The sequence below is a fragment of the Ammodytes marinus genome (assembly GCF_949987685.1).
Source record: "Ammodytes marinus genome assembly, chromosome: 5".
Lineage (NCBI taxonomy): Eukaryota > Metazoa > Chordata > Actinopteri > Uranoscopiformes > Ammodytidae > Ammodytes > Ammodytes marinus.
In genome coordinates this window covers 17,222,470-17,241,748 of record NC_137234.1, presented here as the reverse complement: position 1 = coordinate 17,241,748, position 19,279 = coordinate 17,222,470, and the positions used below count along the sequence as shown (strand labels likewise).

Below are 19,279 nucleotides of genomic sequence, written 5' to 3'. Positions count from 1 at the left end.
AAAATGAGTTTGAATGAGAAGTGTGAGTTCCATCATGAAAGGTGCAATACAGGATCTGCACAGTCCTCACCAGCCAACCTTATGCAGTCCTTTAAAACATTTTAGTGTGTTCAAAAACAACAACACTCTAAACTGGTTGATAACAAGTATAAGGCGATTTGTTTTATTGCACTCTGTTGAGGAAGTAGGTCAGGCCATGAATGACATTTTGACTTAATGCCCCTTCAACCATGTGTGACAATTTGTGTTAATTGAGCTTGTGGACACTGTCTCCTTGAGGGTAGAGTAACTGGTAAATGTAACAACAAACAATGTTTTGCAGCAAAAGTTTTACATGGTCTAGTTATGACCAGCAGCTATATACTAATGTAAGGAAAAAGTAGACAGATGTGACTTTTCTTCTTTCCTTTTTTATGTCTGTGCTACTGTTGCATTACATTACCTTATTATGGTTTGACTGCAAATTCTATTGTATATGTCGTGTAAATATGAGTTAGGCAAGGCAACTTATTATGGCCTATTAAATCTAATGATATATTTTATAGGCCTAAGTGAATCCTTTTACGTCAGTCCCTTGCATTTGCTAAGTTGCTAAGTAGACCTATGCAACAAGATAGTGTTTATGCATGTGTCCGTGCAGTTTGACACAGTTGTCGTTCACATTCTCGCAGTAAAACGAGAATGATTTACGCAACACAATCAGCATGGTTGTACAACACGGGCATGTGCTGGTAGTATCACCTTTCGGACACAGTATTTCTGTATCCGCAGTGAAATGTATCGATACGTTTAGGATTTCAGCTAGAGTAGCCTATTTGGCACCCTGTTTCACATCTTGGTGAGTGTTTCCTGTCACCAATTACAATATCATTACTCATCTACGTTATGCATATTCTCTACTACACGCTGCATAACGTATCAAGGCAGGCCGTCCCGGGTGCGTTCAAGACGAAGGACGATTTTGCTACACCGGTTCGCAACAATTTCGAACGGCTGCTGTTTTATTCCAGTTGTGCGCAACGTATCGAAGCGTTATACATTGCCCTTTCGATTTAGTCATGCAAATATAGGCTAATTCAAAGGAAACGCCGTTACATCCTGTCGCGACAGCACATAAAACACACCGCGCCTTTCCTGTGTCATATAACCCATTTTTTATTCTATTCTCTACGCTGAACGCCCCCTCCTCCTCCAGGTGTCACGTTTCAGAGGGAGACAACAATATAGGGAACAATTGAAACGCCGGGTCTTTAAGGACACTGGTGCTCGCTGGAGGCAGATGTGCGTTAACGTCTTCGACTTTTCAGACAGGTGAGTTATTTTAGCCCCACATGGGAAGGAGAATTTTAAATGATCATGTTTAAAAAAAAACACACATCATTGTCCTTGTATAATGGAATATATTGAATGCACAGTTCAATCCGGTTACGGTGTGTTTATTTTTAAGCAATTCTATTTCATTTTTTTTCATGCGTTTTATAGCGGTTGCCATTTCTCATCGACTAGCTGAATGTGGACTACCGGGTTCTAGTAGAATGCCGCTGCTTTCTAATGCCAGCCCGGCGCTCACACACGAGCACCTTCCCAAAAGACAGAACCGATAGTTTACGTATAGGGTCTATTGATAACCTCCATAGATTGCTCCAGCAATTGCTCGCTAATGAGGCGACTGGTGGTGATGCCCTTCTCTGATACGTTTCTGTGGCGCCTGGCCTGTCCTCTGATCGCTCATGGAATAACCATTAGCGCTATTCTATTATTTGATTTACGTTGAAACCCGCACTCTTATCAAATAACTTAATGTGTGGTGGTGAGTGTGGGATAAATCCAAGTGATGTTTGGCCCGGGTTGATTTTTGAAAGCATGAACATGTTCATTTGTCAAGTTGCTATTTTAAAGCGTTGCTTTCTTTCCCCTCAAATCAAATATTAGCTGATGCTAAACATTGTCCCTGCACACTGAGGGGATACATTTTCTTAACTGCTACATTTACATTGTTAATATGTGTGCGTTTTGTGTCTATGTGAGGTCATCAGATACAATGTAGCCTATTGAGGTTTCTGACAGCTCTACTAGGATCCGTGCATAACATCAGTTCAGGCATCATTTCTTTGTAAGACATATTGTAATAATGCTATTTTTGCATTGTTGTAGGCCCACTAAAAATCATTTTTAAGGCACACTTCACATGCACACACACCCGAAGGAAATACATCTTAAAGATTAATCAGTGGCGTCTCGCAACAAGGTCAGCAGCAGTATACTATAAAGTGCAGTTTAGTATGTCAAGCTGACCTGCTCCATGCATTCAGGAAATACTTTGTGATACAAACTGCAAAGAAAAAGAAAGAAATTACTGACCAAGTACACATCCATGTCAATACAATGAACAGTGGAGGATACAGTATGTGTGAGTGAAATAACTGAGCAAGCTGAAGGGAATAACATCCAGTTTGCTTTAGTGGAAAACAAAAAGCTTTCCATAGTTCTTAATGCTCAGCTGGGTTTTCTGCAAGTGTATTTAATCGGAGCAGTTCCCTCTTTCTAAAATAAATTCCTCTGGGAATAAACAACTGTTTAACTCGAACTTAAATAACTGTTTTCAGGACTTCATACCATGCAATTAGTGCAAGCTCACATGTCTTTTTCCAGTATATTGGCAGGTTGTGGCAAGCCTTAATTTGAAAAACAAAGCTTTTTTTACTTATACTTATTTTCCAACACGGTGGCTGAAATACTCTTCCAAAGCCCAGCCTGTTAGGGGAAGAGATCCAGCTTGAGAAAGACTGAAGGCAAGTGGAAAAATACTGGGGTCTAAAAATACTCCGACCAGTTTAATTAAATAACGGAAGAATCCAAACTCTCCCAAGGTTGTTTAAAAACAAAATTCCCACACACAAAAACAGTACGGAGGAGATGACATCAGAGTCGTCAATGGCAGTCCGGCCCTGCTTGTTCCCCCACACGTTTTTTTGTTTGTTTGTTGTGGGTCTCATGCTGATACAGGAGCGTCTCAGGCAAGATTAGGAACGGTTATCACTTTGTATTACTCTAAGGACAGCTCTGCCAACTTCCAGGGCATTCATACAGTGCATCAGGGCAAATTGCTCGTGAAGTGCTTCTTTCAGGTGATGCTACTATGGCTCTTTGTCAGTCTCAGGTATCGGCTGGGCAACACTACACATGTTTTGAAGACTCATCAAGTAGCCTAACTTTTGCATAGGCTTGCTAATGTAGCAGTAGCCTGCTAATATTAAAATGATTGCTACGATGTTTGAATGCTACTATAATGATGCTAAAATGATGCCCAAGTTTTACTGAGGAGAACAAGAATGTTTGTTAACCCTTTTTTGGGAGGGACACCAGAGGAAGTCATAAAGTCTGTGATTGTACTATAATTTGTGCAGAGTGGTAGAAGCCTTCATGGTGCCTGTTCACAGTGTTACAAAAGTTGAGACTTACTGTATTAGGCTGAAAAGGGATTGTCCCTTTTTTCAGTAGACAGTAGTTTGTAGCACAGCGCCCTTGTTAAGAGCTGTTTTAACAAACAACAGCAACAGCTGGTCCTTTCTTTTAATCTATTTATTTGTGCTTGTGCCTACGATAACATGTTTCTGTAATTGATGGACTTGTGCAACCAGACAATCATGGCAGTGAACGTTCCTGGACTGGTGGCTGTGGTGGTGTTTTACATTGTCATCCTGGGAATCGGGATCTGGGCATCTCGAAAATCCAAGAAAGTGGAGAAGACTCTGTCCGGCAGCAAGAGCGAGATCGCCATGGTCGGCGGCCGCAACATCAATGTGCTGGTCGGGGTTTTCACCATGACAGGTAGAGCTGGGCTTTGATTTCACTCAGCAGTACTCCAGTTGTGTTCACTTACTGTATTGTGTATTCGCTTAACTTTTCATGCCATTTTTTTGCCCCCTTGCACTTCCCTTTTTAGCCACATGGGTCGGTGGAGGATACATCATGGGAACTGCAGAGGCTGTTTATTCTCCGTCTCAAGGTCTGATCTGGGCGATGGGGCCTCCAGCATATCTTATCAATTTTCTTTTGGGTGAGTACCTCAAACAAAGGATGCTTCTGTAAGTTTTGTACAACAACACACAGCAGACCCCCTAGAGTTGTATTTCAATCCACGTGCAGTACTCCAGTGACAGGTTGTGATAATCGCATCTACTACACTGCACCATAACATGACAAAAGTCACACACCAAAATAATTCCTATAAATGAGTGTGATTTGCATCTGATCTTTGACTGATACTCACTCTAAAATGAAGTGTCTACATTTAGATTTTTCAACAAATGGAAATGAACACATTCACACAAGTTCAAGGAACTGAGATCGTCCATGACAATCCTGATATTGCTTAAGAAAGAAAATGCTGATTCCCCCCCCCCGCCTATCGTTGTGCCCAAATGCAGCACAAAGCTTTATGTCAACCAACAAGGCTTATATGTAATCCACGTGTGACGTGCCGTAGAGTTGCTATTTTGAAATCATTTATTTCATATTCATATGGTCAGGTTCAGCCATATAGAAACAAGAAACGCTATGACTCACATGCAAGTCATCGCGCTCGTTCCGGTCAGCAGCAAAATCTGCAATGATGACTAATACTTTCCAGACACAGACGGGTTCTTGTAAGGATATGGCATGCATTGTACTAAAATATATTCATATCCGCTATTGCTATTGCACATGGCCAGCGGGCAATTTCTTTTGTGCAAGAGCATTATTAAGATGATCAAAAACAGACAATATCCTACTTCCACCATTACCCCTCCCCCACATACAGATCATTTTAATACAGGCATTCCACACTCTTTGCAGTGGGGTGACACGGCACTAACAACTAAGCCACTGCGTGAATAAAACAACTTTAAGCACAAGTCAGACCCCACACATGATGATGCTGTATGTGCAAAAGAAAGTGGAACATTTCAAGAGCAATTTTCCAAAACCCAAAGACATTTGGAAAAATTCACATTTGAACTGGAACCAATACATGTTTGTTTAAAAATGACATCAACATCGTTGCTAATGTCTCTTAATTGTTTTCTGTTTCCAATTAGCTAATCATTTCAGCTCTACTTTAAATCATTGGAACATTTTTGAATGACAAAGAGGTGTCTCCCCTCAACACTTGTCTTCTTTGTATACTGCCTGTTTCTTAATTTAGGAGGACTTTTTTTTGCAAAGCCTATGAGGTCGAAGCGATACGTGACTATGCTGGACCCGTTTCAGCATCGTTACGGCAACCTGTTCACAGCAACCCTGCTGCTTCCTGCTTTGGTCAGTGATGTTTTGTGGGTGGCCTGCATACTTGCTGCTCTTGGTAAGTAGTACTTACATTGTCTTTACGTATCAACTTCAACATGAAATTTCAAAGCCATATATTGTGTAACTTTTTCATTTAAATGAATGTTGGTTACATTCAAGCCATAAATTAGTTGACACAAAGTCGAGTAAGGGTGTATTCACACCTGCTTTGGTCCAGACCAAATTGAATTTTGATTTGTTCTAGTTGGTACACTTTCACATTGCACTTCTTGCAAGTGAACCAGCATCACAAAGCAAAACAACACGTATGCTAAGGTCATTCATTCATTCATTCATTAGAGAGAGAGAGAGAGAGAGAGAGAGAGAGAGAGTTGGAGAGATAGAGAGAGAGAGAGAGAGAGAGAGAGAGAGAGAGAGAGAGAGAGATCTAATATGGGATTAAAAATAATAAATAAATACTATACTGTCTATAAATAAAAACATCGAAATATTGTTGTTTCATTTGGTTGAAATATGTATGTCAATGCCTCAATTTGTGGCTTGTAGGCTACGATGTGAAACTTATAATTTTCACTGTAATTTATTAAAAAAGAAGAGAATGAAAAGGCACAGTGCATCCTGCTTTCGGGACGTATTCACACCACACAACAACTGCAGCAGAATTTGTTTGGAAGGGCACAGAGACCACCTCTTCAGCTGGGTCTTGCTGTCCTCGTTTGGTCTGCCCATGAGTGCGATTTCTATATTCACACCTGCCTGAAAGATGCGCACCGAAGGCGGAAGCGCACCCAAGTTCGTTTCAGCCAAACTAAACACGGCAGGTGTGAATACGCCATAAGCCTTTCAGCTTCACAAAACTCTCTCTGTATTTCTCAGTATGGCAGCGTTTACAAACTGGTGTCGCCCCCCAACACTTCCCAGGAAACATCCCAAGAAGCGCCCAAGAAATGTTTTAGAAAAACCTGGACGTACAGCCAGATGAATAAAATCCATGCGCGATCAGTGAAGGCTAACCTCCATGTAGATGCGCCGACAGTGTTGTAATAACTCATGGGGGCGACAGAAGTTTCGCACTATAGCTTTAATGACATGTGACTTTTTGCCCTTATCCATAATATGTTCATATATCAGCTCTAATTTAACGGTCTGTGCGATTCCCAGGAGGAACCATGAGCATCATCCTTGGGCTGTCGTCTGCCTTATCCATTGTTATATCGGCAGCCGTCTCCATCCTCTACACATTTTTAGGGGGCCTCTACTCTGTTGCCTACACCGATATCATCCAGCTTTCCTTCATCTTCGTCAGCCTGGTGAGAAACACAGAGGAATCGCTTTGGGAGAGAAATACAGGGCGGGAATGTTGTATAGATAGAGTGAGAGGAGAGACGGAGGAGGATGGAGTGGGGTAAAGATGAGAAAGCTAAATACATTCATGATGAAGTATGTTACGAAATGTACGTAATTCTAGATGACTTGTAGTTTATTTTATTCTTTTTTTGCTATAACATGTTTTTCCCCCTCTGTTTCAGTGGCTCTGTATTCCTTTTTTGTTACTCAATCCCGTGGTCACTGACTTGTCACAAAGCATCAACATCAACCAAACAAATGTGAACTCATGGATAGGAGAGTTGGAGCTGGCAGATGCAGGAAAATGGGCGGATGAGATGCTGTTGTTGGTTAGATTTAATTTTTTATTTTTATGTCACTGTGTGTGGTGGAGTTAGACGTACAGCATCCTCAGCTGTGTCATCGCATACGTCCTGCATATCATTGAAACTCAACATTTGAGCTTTTCAGTCACGGAAAAATAAATTCACCAAAATGTTTGTGTCCGGGTAGTAATCCGCTGTCCTCAAACCGGGAAATCTTTTATTCAAGTGTCCCCAAGATTCAGTGTGACAGTGAGCCAGCATGCACAAGAGCAACACCCTTTATGGAACACACATTGTTATTCATTGTGTTGCCATTTTCACTTGGTGAGACCACTTAACCCGCCATTACTCTATGTAACCCCGTCGTTAAAATAGACTTAACTGATAGAGAAAAAATATTGATTTGTGCGCATGTGCAGCAAAGTTTGACAGAATATGACTTTAGTTTAGCAGTTGAAGCTCCGGTGATGTTAATTACAGTGGACGTTTTGACTTGTCCTATGAGGAAAAGCACAGGGTTTCTGAGCAGGTGGCACTGTTCCATTGAATTGTATTATAATATGTGCATTAATAGTTGTTGGTGCTATAATCGTACCTCTTGTCCACACTGGCAATGAAAAGATCCCACCCACCCCCTCCTCTTTTGTTTAACTGGGAGGAAACAATCCACAATGTGAAAATAATGAGAATTCAGCAGTTTATGTAAGCCAAATTATAGGTATAGGTACCTTACAAAGTTGATATTTTTTAGTACAACATGTTTCCCTAAATAGTTTGTCCTTGCTGAGCTGCTGTGAAGGGATAGCAACACAACGAGGTCATTTCGTACATTGGAATATCTCTTCCATTGGAATCCCTAATTGCAGGGGATCGTTTTAGGGCCAATGTGAACACAAGGAACATTTGCAGCAATTTTAGGGCATGTGAGTTTTGTTTTTTAGACGGACTTGAAAACATGTGAATCTATCCTTAAAAGAGCATGTACAATAGCAGGGCCCTGTAATAGGCACCTGTAATGCAGCTGTTATTTGTAATCTTGTTATATAAAAGGAATCTAAACTGCCTGTTGTGAACTGCATGAATGGCCACACTGACAGAGCTTGGATGTGTTTTTTATGTGTGTGTGCTTGTGTATGTTGTAACAGGCTCTTGGGGGACTGGCCTATCAAGCTCTATACCAGAGGATCCTGTCTGCAGCCTCCTCTGCTCAGGCTCAGGTTACCTGCTTTGCTGCTGCTGGGGCAGTGTTTTTAATGGGAATCCCCTCAGTTGTCATCGGAGCAGCGGCCGCCTCTGCAGGTAGACTCAGCTGTGCGCATACAGCACCTGCGCATGCATATCTTACAATTTACATGTTATTATGATGATGTACCACTACCATCGTTAGAATAGAATAATATAATAGAAAAAACTGTATTGCACAGGAAGTACAACATGTGCTGTGCCTGAATTACCACACACACACACACACACACACACACACACACACACACACACACACACACACACACACACACACACACACACACACACACACACACACACACACACACACACACACACATTTACAGTCATCCCAATCGATAAAAATATAAACAATCATTTAAAAGCAGAAAATAAATACATATATGAACAAGCATTTAAAAGTTGCACAAAGGTAGTCTAGCGCAAGTTGTCCCATTATTGCAAATACAGAGCTGCTTGAAAGTATGTGAACCCCTTGAGCCTTTTGGAATTGCATTGTGTTTAATCATTATTCATTCATTTTTATCATTACCAGTATTTTTTATATAAAATAAATAACAGATGTTTGTTTATCAATTCCACATTTTTATTTTCCAGAAATGAATTGTTAAAACAAATAATTTGGCAAAAGTTTGAGTTCCATCAGTTCACCATTAGACATATTATCTACAAATGGGGAGCTCTGAGAGTGAATGAACATCTGCTTAGAAGTGGACTTCTTTCAAAAATATTCACAAGTATTCCCAAACATGGCGGTTTTGGTTATGACCAAACAGTTCAATTTTGGACTAATCTGTCAACAGAATATACTTCAGGTATCTCCAGTTGCTCTCTGGCAAAGTTGTGACAAGCAGTTTTGTTCTATTTTGAAAGCCGAGGCGTCTTAAGCAACCCTCCCCCATAAAAGCCATGTTGACTGAGCCATTTGTAGATGATTGCCTCACGGTGGACCGATGGAGCTCAAACTTTTTGGAAATTAATTTATAGCTGTTCCTAAACAATTGTACAACATCACAACTCTCTTCAAGCAATGCAGCTCAGGGTTCACAAACTTTTGCACATACAAAAGTTGGCAAATAATTTGTTTTATTATTTTTAACAATTGATTTCCGGAAAAGAAAAATGTTGAATTGATGAACAACAAACATCTGTTATCACATATAAAAAATACTGGTATTGATAAAAAATGTATTAATAATGGTTAAACTCAATACAATTCCAAAAGGCTCAATGGGTTCACATGCTTTCAAGCAGCTCTGTATAAGTTAAGTTCATAATAAAAAAAAGATGCTTATGTAGTGGGCTGATAAAATCTTGGTTGCATTCGCATGTGTTGGTGAAAGAAACTCCTGTTGGAATGTGCATGCACCAGTTAAGATGAGCATAGCATGCTAAATACGGTGGGACATTTTTGATGATCTTAAAACGCATCTCCACCCCCCTCCCATAATTTCTTTCCCTCTCAACCCTTTTCTGTCACTCTCTCCCCCTCTCGTTCTCTCTTTCTCTCTACCTTTGTACATCTCCTTCTCTCTATTGCTTTCCTTTCCTCTAAGACTGGAACCAGACAGCATACGGTCTGCCCCCTCCTTTTGAGCGAGGGGAGGCAGGGAAGATCTTGCCACTGGCGCTGCAGTACCTCACGCCCACCTGGTTGTCAGTGTTAGGCATTGGTTCTGTGGCTGCAGCAGTAATGTCCTCCATGGACTCTGTGCTGCTGTCCTCAGCATCCATGTTTACGCAAAACATATACAAGACCACTTTGAGGAAGAAGGTGTGTGTGTGAGTGTTTTGTTTGGTTCAGAATTAAAGGTGGAGTCAGACATTCTGGGGAATGCTTGTTGTCAAAATCCCTTTTTTTTGTCAAAATCGGGGAATATCCCCTCAGCATTCGCCACCTGTCCCTACTGTGTGTGTTGGCGCTGAAAACAATATCTGGTGTGAATACATAACCTAGTCTCTGCAAACCGGCATTTAAACAAAGGTTTTGTAGTCAATGGGGGCCCACCATAACTAGCAACATACGTTCACAGAGACTAGGCTGTGTATTAAAGGAGAAGTAAGTGATATTTTGTTAATATACGTGTTAAATCACTCCATAATCTTACAGCAATCACTTAACCAGTATGCACAGTTCATATCACAGCTCTCCCAGTCATTCAGCTTTGTAGTAAGTGCCAGAAACAATTTTGAGTATCCCGCTCGTATTGATCCCATCAGGAGACAGACCGCTATAAAGAGGTGGGTCTCTGGGCCCGAGAACGATGACTTGCTGCTCTCCATCCCGGCACTGTCTGATGAAATCACTTACTGTACATCTCCTTTAACACTGGATTTTTTTCCGGCACACACACACACACACACACACACACACACACACACACACACACACACACACACACACACACACACACACACACACACACAGAGTACAGACAGGTTGCAGATCGTGATAAAAGTGATTTTTGACAACAAGCATTCTCCAGAATAGCCGACTCCCCCTTTAAGCCAAGTTAACTTTGTATTGTCCCTCTCCTCCTCCCTCCAACGCAGGCCTCGGAGCGAGAGCTGCAGCGGGTGATCCGTGTCAGCGTGCTGCTGGTGGGCCTGGCGGGGACCGGCCTGGCCTTCGGTGACGACAGCGTGTTCGCCCTGTGGCTGCTGAGCGGGGACCTCCTCTACTGCATCATGCTGCCGCAGCTGGTCTGCGTGCTGCACTTCAGCAGCGCTAACAGCTACGGCGCAGTATCGGGCTACCTGGTGGGACTGGGGCTGCGCACGCTGAGCGGTGAGCCGGTGCTGGGCATCCCCCCTGTCATCCTCTACCCGGGCTGGAGGGAGCAGGGCGGAGTCATCACGCAGTATTTCCCCTATAGGACTACGGCAATGCTTTCCTCCGTCATATGCATCATGGCGGTGTCGCAGCTGGCCCAGCTGATGCCTCGCTCGTGGGACATACTGCGGGTGTTTGAGGAGAAAAAAGAGGCAGTGGGGGAGGAGGTGGTGGTTCCTCCTCACAAGGAGAAAAGCGGTATTCTTAATACAAAATTATAGGATTTTTAAGTACAACCTCCTCAGCCAAAGTATAGACAACCTTGTTTTTATGCAAATTCCTACCAACCGACTCTTCTCTCGCACAGACTATTTACCCACACACTCTTACATGTACTGTATGCCTCACACGTTTAATACTAAATGATATGCTTTATATGCACCAGACTCTGACCAGCACTTTGGAGAGTGATTCAGGGAGGAACAGGGACACGGTGTGGGTGTCTCTTTATAACAGAAGAGGATCAAGGCCGCTTATGAAGACATCAAGATCCTGATGCTATTCAATTACATTTTTTCACACGGTCCTCGTAATCCTTTTTAAAAGGGAACCTTTGTCCTTGTGAATCACAGGTAAGACAACAAAAAAAGCCCTAGTTTGTAAATATATCGTTCTCCACTCAAACCTTTCCAGTATACAACTCAGTCGGTGTTATTCAATTGTGTAAGTCGTACCTTCTACAAAGCAGTTTTGTACTCTTTGCGTATATTAAGCACTGAAGGGACAAAACAATGCTAAGGAAGATGCAATACTTAAGACGCTGAGGTCAAATATTCCTCAGAGAGAAAAAAGTAGGTTTTTAGTGTTTTTCATGATATGCTTCAAAAGGGATCATTGTCCCAGGACCATCAAGATAGAGAAGTATTATTGTTACTATTTTTAGATGTTTTGTGATTGCAAAGTGTTCATAAAGAAATGAAACAGAGGCTGTTTCTAATCGTTTCATCTGATGGAATATGTGTCCTTTAATGTGTGATTATATGCAAAACGAAACACACACACGCACAAATGCACAGGTGACGTTTGCTTCTTTACCTTTACTTGTCACACACAGCATTTAAATGTTTTCACCTTTACTTCTTTAGAAGACTTGATGTTACAGTTGTATTTGATATACGCGTTGACATTTAGTCTATTAAAATGCAACTGCAATGTCAGCTTTGTAGCAGCAGGGGGCGACAACTTAACACTGAATGAACCTAAACAGCCTGGACCTCACTGAATCTCACGAGATTTGGAGTTTGAAAGTATCACAAATAATGCCGTTTTTAACACATCTTAACATTTTAACAGGTTCAGTAATTAAAGCATCGAAAACATCTGATGAAAACGAACGAAATACGTGTGTCGTGTGAAGATAATGCTTTAATGAAGTATGCGTTTTGTTTTCTGGGGATATAGCCTATTAACGAAAACGAGAGAAATCAGAGAAATAAATAACTGTAGGCCTATATCTTACCATTTCATTAAATGCTCTTAAATTATTTCAATTGTGAAATTAACACATGGAATGTTTCATACAATTAATAGGCTATGTTCCTGACTTTGATGAGGTATCAGAAATGAGGTCTTGCAACAAAAATTGATTTACAGAAATGCAAAGGAACAAAGAACAATGATATCACATTCAGTATCCGAGGAAACTTAACGTAACTTATCCCAATATCGACACGTTTGGTATTTAGAGTGATTCAACGGGGGGCGTATACGGACATTCAAATAGATTAATCTAGACGCTAGAAAATCCTCGTCAGGCCTTTGTCATAATCATGGTTCCATTTTAATAAAATAATTGTACCAGTGTATAGATCAATCCAGCATCGGAATGAACAGCGTCGCTCACACTGTTTTGTCTCCGCCGCTGTGTGTCGGATGGATGGACGGACGCTAAAGTCAGTCCCCTTTTCAATCAGTTCTCCATGTCAGGTTTTACTTCAGGCCAGTGACGCTGGTGTGCATGTGTAACCTATGGTACAGCTCCAGTGCACTAAACAGACTTCATGCTGTCAAAAAGCTTTAAACGGAGTCTTGTTCTCTCCACAGTCAGGAAGACGTGATAGCCAATAGTCTGCAGAAACTAGAAGTAAAATCACTATCGGGACGACTTTTTAAAATGTCTGCTAAAACGAATTATTACTAATTTGGTCTTCTTCAAACATTTTTTTTAACTAATGAGTGTGATCATTCTTACTACTGCAGTCAATTCTCAGTTATTTTGTGTTTAAAGCAGTGATACATCTTATCCCCTCTTATTTTTTTTTAATTTAATTTTCTCATTTAATTAACAGAATAAAGTCAAGTCTCAGTTTACCCTTACAATTTGTAGCTACAAACCGCACTGATATTGTAAAATATAATCTACCCACCTGAGGTAGACACTAGTTTAACAGCTAGGCCTACTTAATTTTTTCCCCATTCTGTCGCCCCTTTTCCTATGGATAATGTAGCTCATTTTGAGCACACTTTTGTTTTGGACATTAAAAAAAGTGGACAACAAATCAAGTCAAAACATCCCACATTTGTTGTAAGCTCTAAACAGCACTAAGTTGTTAGATTTTAATTTGACTAATTTGGGTACAGCGGGACAGGATTGTAACATCTTGACGGTCAGTCAAGCAAAACCAACCCGTTTTCAAAGTTTAAACCATTTTGTAAGACCGACAACACACATTAATTGGCAAGGGCCCTAATTCTAGATTCCCCTCTCAGACTTTTTAATTGTTGTATTCTTTGAGTTCTGCAGATGTAAAACTATCCAGTATTTCAAATGAAAAATCGGAAAAATAAACTATTTTGTGTCACAAAAAGAAAATGTATTTCGATTTTTTCATTCCTTTCCCTGGGAGCACTAGGGGCCTACTTAGCCTATCAACAAAGCCTTTAGTGGTTTACCTGACATTCCTGCAGGGCTCACACAAATGTATTTGATTGGTATAAGGTCTCAAAAGCAACGTTAGGAGAGAATCAATTATTTCATGTCGCAAATATGGTTAAAATGGGCCCCTGGGAAAGCATCTTGTGATCTCTTTTGTGGGTCGCAACCCTCAAGTTTGGAGCCCAATGATTTACAGATAAATTGCCTGGATAATTAATACCGTTGATATATGATGTCAAAGTAGCATGTCTGGATCCAACACTAGCAGCATTAAGACCATGGGCACACAGAGAAATCCAGGTGGGGGGAATGCAGGCTTAGGGCGCCTATATGTGAGTGCGCCCATGCGTCTTTCTTTGGGGTGTAGCCTAGTCGAGGGATTTGGGAATCCCCGGTTCCTCGAATCCACTCCAGGTTTTGCGCCCTGCTCCCGGCCACCTTATCCGTAGCACTATGTGTTTCTGAGTGAGAGAAGCCGACTCTTGTTTACAGCAGAGATTCCACGGAGCAGCGGAGACCCACAGCCCGCGTCAACGCGAGGAGCGAAACGTAGGATTGTTCAGCCTGTGGATGTAAACGCAACGAGTTTTTCTTTGCATTTTTTCTCTCTCTCCTTTTTAAAAATCGAGGATAAAGGCTAAAAACGAGGAATCACTCGCAAAAGGGGCAGCTCCTTGGACACATTATTCTTCCTCCCACCGTAGCTGAGGTCGTATAGCTTGGAGAGCTGGAGACCCATTCTCCTGCGTGGCACAAGTCTGCTGGGTTTCTCTCAGCTGCAGATGCCGACTGGCGGCAAGGAATCGGGTCCAAGCAAAGAAGCTAGGAAATTGGCTCTTAAAAATATACAAACAAGCTAGCCAATAACAAAAATCAAAACAAAAACGACTTCTCATCGAGGGCCAGGAGTGCTTGTTTTTTTGGGGGTTGGGGAGACGAGTTGGATGAACGAGAACCCCATGCTCTCTGAATGACATAGGCGAAAAAAAAGAAGGGGTGGTTTTCATTCATTTTTCAACCCTTTCGCAGCCACCACCCCTGTGGATTTGGACGTGTTTCTAGCCCCCACTCCTCCCCTCACACACAGCCATTCACACGGGGGTAGAGGGGGGGAGGAGGTGGTGGTGGTGGAAGATTATTGCGAGCGACACTGGCGTTAATTTATGATGCTGATCCGGGCGCCCAGTGATAACATTTAGTCTGATATTTGGATTGTTATTACCCAGGCCCCGACCGCACGGTGCGCGCGCTCGCTGCTTTTTCCGAGAGATGGAGACCGAAGATGGGGATTACCATCATTTATCCAGTGAAATTACTGGCTTGTGTGCCATACCAGCCGACGTCAAAGTATCATATGATTGGCAAAAATAGCAGACTGATTTAGTATAAATATATATAGTTTTTATTTTGCTTCAAAGGAATTCCCTGTTATTACAATCATACACATATTTATAGCCTATATTTCCCCTGGTATAGACCCAAGCAGACCACGCATTTGCAGGCTGCCAGAGAATAGCCTTTTCAGGCTACAGACATATTTATTAAATTTTTTAATTGTCATACTAAGGTTGTCTTTTAATTCTTGGATTGTACGATTTGTCCCTCCCTTTTTTTGGATTTTTTGTTTTGTTTTGAGAGGTGAATACTGTTAAGGAACATGCGATCTGACACACTGATGGGTAGCCCGACCTTGTTTTGGGCTTTGATGCTGTCTGTCTCAACTATCTGCATCTGGTCCACACATGGAGAGAGTGAGTAGACCTATTATAATTATATACATACATTTTATTATATTATGTTGTGTTTAAGTTATGCATGGGAGGCCAGTCATAATGTCATTTCTTTCAGTTTAACCTCGAGTACAGGATTCTTGCGTTGATAAGTGGGATGCAAAATGTGTCAAATGTAGCCCATTGAATGTATTTAAAAATAAGTGAATACTTATGGTATTAGGGCTACGTTACCATCTTTAGTATAGGCCTATCTACAAACGACGAGCACCGACGTGTGCCTATTTACTTGAATATTAACTGAGGACCATGTGGCATCGCTGCCAGTCACTGGGGGCAAGAAAAAAAAAGCTTTCTTCTGCGCAATACACTATCATCAGGCTTTTGATGAGGTAGGTTAGTTCATTAAATAAAGACATGAGAGACATTGGGCACGTGTCGCAACAATGTTCTCAGTTGGCAGACATTCCAGAAAGCAGGAGGATGAATCCAGGCACCGGAGCTGAAGGTTACTACTACCATGTGGCCATTTTGCATTTCGTGGTGTGGCGTCGCTGCGCATGAACAGCAGAAATCAGACCAACCATCGCTTCTTAAAGTGCCATACAGTCATAGGAATACATTCAAAGTAATATGTATGAACTTAAGTCGACAAAACAGTCCTTTATACTGTAATAAAAAAAGAATAATATGGGGGAAGGAAGTCATATTTTGTCTCCAGGGCCTACAACCACATTCCGTGTACAAATCTATGTGGAGTAACTAATGCATTTAATGCAAGTGTTTCCAGTCGACTGCTAACACCTTGGTATTCAGGCGTCCTGGTGGAACACAATAGAAATGATAGTCGGGTATTTGTATAAGAAACAAGACAAAACTTTACAGTTTACAAAAACAAAACACATTTATAGACACATCCACAAAGGCCATTATGTATTAATATTATAAAGTTCACACGAACAAAACACACATTTATAGAATAAACACACACATGTATAGGCCTATATGTATTAATATTATACCTTTTGAAAAATACTGAGTGTGGATGAGGTTTGTTCTATTATTCAAGTTTTATTTTTCCCTTTTGCTTTAGCTGGGAGAAGATAAATGATATCTCATGTAATTTCCCCCCAAAATGTTAGCGTGTTTTAAAACGTTTGTTATGTAAAATGTCTGTGTGATGTGCCTTTGCCCTGGCTGCAATTTGCTTTTAGTGTTTAGTTGTGTTTCAAATGTAAAACATGTGCTCACATTTGAGTGTTTCTCATCTAAAGTCATCCATAGTCATCTTTCTTCCAATGTACTATGGGAGCTAGAATCGAGGCTGCTCTTTTTCTCTTTTTTTTATGCCAGTGCTAAAATAGAACAACTGGGACGTAATGAGGGTCAATGAGGTTTCTCTTTTTTATTTGGCACACATACAGCTGTAAGATATTTCCTGTAACTGCTTGGTAATGATGTGCCGTTTACGTGCCCTCCCCCCCCCCACACACACACACACACACTCTGGTGGAATCACTCTAAATAGCAAACTGAATATTTAGCAAACATGTCGATATTGTGATAAGTTACGTGGGTTTCCTTGTTGAAACAGACACTGAATGTGATAGCATTGTTCTTTGTTCCTTTGGTTGCCTTTCTGTTAATAATCAATTTGTTTTTGCAAGACTTCCTTCAAAGTCAGGAACATATTAATTTTATGAAACGTTTCATGTGTTTGACAAGTCATGCACCAGAGGTTTTATCCTTTACCTGCCGGTCAATAAACCTCAAGGCCAACTCTCCAGGTGCATCTTACCATCTCGAGCATGGGAGTTACGACTGTGCGTTTGCGTAATTTGGGTAGCATGGCATAATGAGTGTTTGTGTGTGTTTAGGGCTTTACGTCACTTCCGTTGAAGCTAATTTGTCTGTTTCCCTGAGAGGAGATGTGGGATGGTGCAGACTAACTTGACATGGGAATGAGACATGTGGACTGACCTCTAATAACATTCAAATAGAAAGAAAAAAAACTATTTTAGTCCTTTTGAGCACTGGGTCCGACCGACCCCCAGCCACGATGGGGTGTGTGAGTGTAAGACCCCGTTTCCACTTGTCTTTAACATGTTGATTTTGTGATCTGATCACTCACATGAATACAGCTCTAACTACAGGTGAAAACACTCTCAAGACGCATTGAGATCGGATCACAAAAACCACATTCGGAGGTGGTTTATGTCGCTTGTGTCCGACGTAGGGGTGGGTAAAAATATCGATTCTCCGATGCATTGCGATTCTCTCTCGAACGATTCCGAATCGATTCATAAAAGTTAATAATCGATGCATTAAAAATAAAAAATGTTTTTTTTTTTTTTTTCAACTAGTATTTAATATTAGTATTTCCTGCGCCACTGCGCATGCACACCACACAAGTGTGAGTTGTTAAAAGTGGCGACAAAAGGGCAGAGAGCAGCAAACCCATATGACCTGCACTGGCTTTGTGTCTGTTTACGTTTTTGTATGAGAGCTGAATTCCAATACAGCACTTTTTTTCACTTTTTTTTCACTTTGTACACCTTATACTGGTATTGTGCTAATGTTTTATTTGTTACCAGAAATGAAGGCACCTGGTTCTTATGTGTTATTATTGTTCAAAGATGTCATGTGAGAAAGAAAGAAATACTATACATGATTTAAATACATTACATTTAATACAGCACTGTCAATTGTGCTGATGTTATGTTACAATTTCCAAGAGGAGAGAGTTATACCATGGCTGTTTGTTCACAAGGCATAAAATGAAATAGATAATTATTTAAATTAAATTTTAATTATTTTACTCTTTCTTGTGTATTTCTACTTGATACTGAATCGATATCGAAGCATTTCAATCAATATCGAATCGATATCGAATCGTGACTTAATGAATCGAAATCGAATCGTGAGATTCTTGACAATACCCAGCCCTAGTCCGACGTGCCTGCATTCAAATGGTAGTGGAAACAGCAATGTAGCTTTTGTCCACATTAGGGACCTCCTACTCAACTGCCGCCCCCTGCCTGAGCGGAAATACGTTGAAAATGCATCACTGGTGTTCATGCAGCATTTATAGAAGCCTCATGAACGTTAGTTGCATCCACCAGTATTGCAAATGACAAGCTTTCTGTCCTCTGTTTTCATTTCACTGAGTAAATCTCAAAACACGGAAATCGCTGATATTGACTGGTGCGCTGCAAGGCAACGACTTCCTGTTCTTATCTGCTTAAAAATAAAAGTCAACTCGCATTTGGCTAGTAACAGACTTTTAATGTGAAGGTGCACAGGAAATATTCTGTTCGCACATGCAGTAACTTAACTGCATATAGAAAGCTGTGTACTGGTGGTGGTGACAAGAGTGTAGCAGACGTTAGAAAAACCGCCCGGCGAGCACACATCTTTCACCAGCCAAAGTGGCGCAATAACTTACTTGTCTAAGAGTTTTTACTTTTATATACTATCTATGATATTTACCCGCATTTGGCGAGTGTTAATTTAGAGCCCTCTAAGCAGTGTTGTGCATCGCTCCTCCTTGTCTAAGTGAGACAGTAGCCTATCACGTCAACCTGTAATTATCTTCGCACGTAATGCATTGTAATAGCAAATGCGATTAAAACTGTGGCACTGTACAGCCCTGTAT

At 41.1% G+C, this 19,279-nt stretch overlaps 2 protein-coding genes across 2 annotated transcripts in view; both read left to right on the top strand.

Moving 5' to 3' along the window:
* The first annotated feature begins 1,234 nt into the window (after positions 1–1,234).
* On the top strand, positions 1,235–11,966 carry LOC307250719 (high affinity choline transporter 1-like). The gene is made up of 9 exons (XM_080027880.1): positions 1,235–1,311; positions 3,642–3,831; positions 3,947–4,060; positions 5,189–5,344; positions 6,451–6,599; positions 6,819–6,965; positions 8,087–8,240; positions 9,743–9,960; positions 10,740–11,966. The coding sequence occupies exons 2-9, from the start codon at positions 3,648–3,650 to the stop codon at positions 11,238–11,240; spliced, it is 1,623 nt and encodes a 540-aa protein (XP_079884006.1). The 5' UTR covers positions 1,235–1,311; positions 3,642–3,647; the 3' UTR covers positions 11,241–11,966.
* A 2,542-nt stretch (positions 11,967–14,508) lies between these two features.
* Positions 14,509–19,279, top strand: part of igf1ra (insulin-like growth factor 1a receptor) — an 83,286-nt gene continuing 78,515 nt past the window's right edge. The window contains exon 1 of the mRNA XM_080027876.1: positions 14,509–15,645. Coding sequence (XP_079884002.1) covers positions 15,552–15,645 — 94 coding nt within the window. The 5' untranslated portion in view covers positions 14,509–15,551. The remainder of the gene's footprint in view (positions 15,646–19,279) is intronic.

Excerpts from the sequence above, each read along its gene's own strand:
- LOC307250719 (XM_080027880.1), top strand. The coding sequence starts at position 3,648 with ATGGCAGTGAACGTTCCTGGACTGGTGGCTGTGGTGGTGTTTTACATT. Across the intron at positions 3,832-3,946 it reads CGGGGTTTTCACCATGACAG|CCACATGGGTCGGTGGAGGA; the intron begins GTAGAGCTGGGC and ends TTCCCTTTTTAG. Across the intron at positions 9,961-10,739 it reads AGACCACTTTGAGGAAGAAG|GCCTCGGAGCGAGAGCTGCA; the intron begins GTGTGTGTGTGA and ends CCTCCAACGCAG.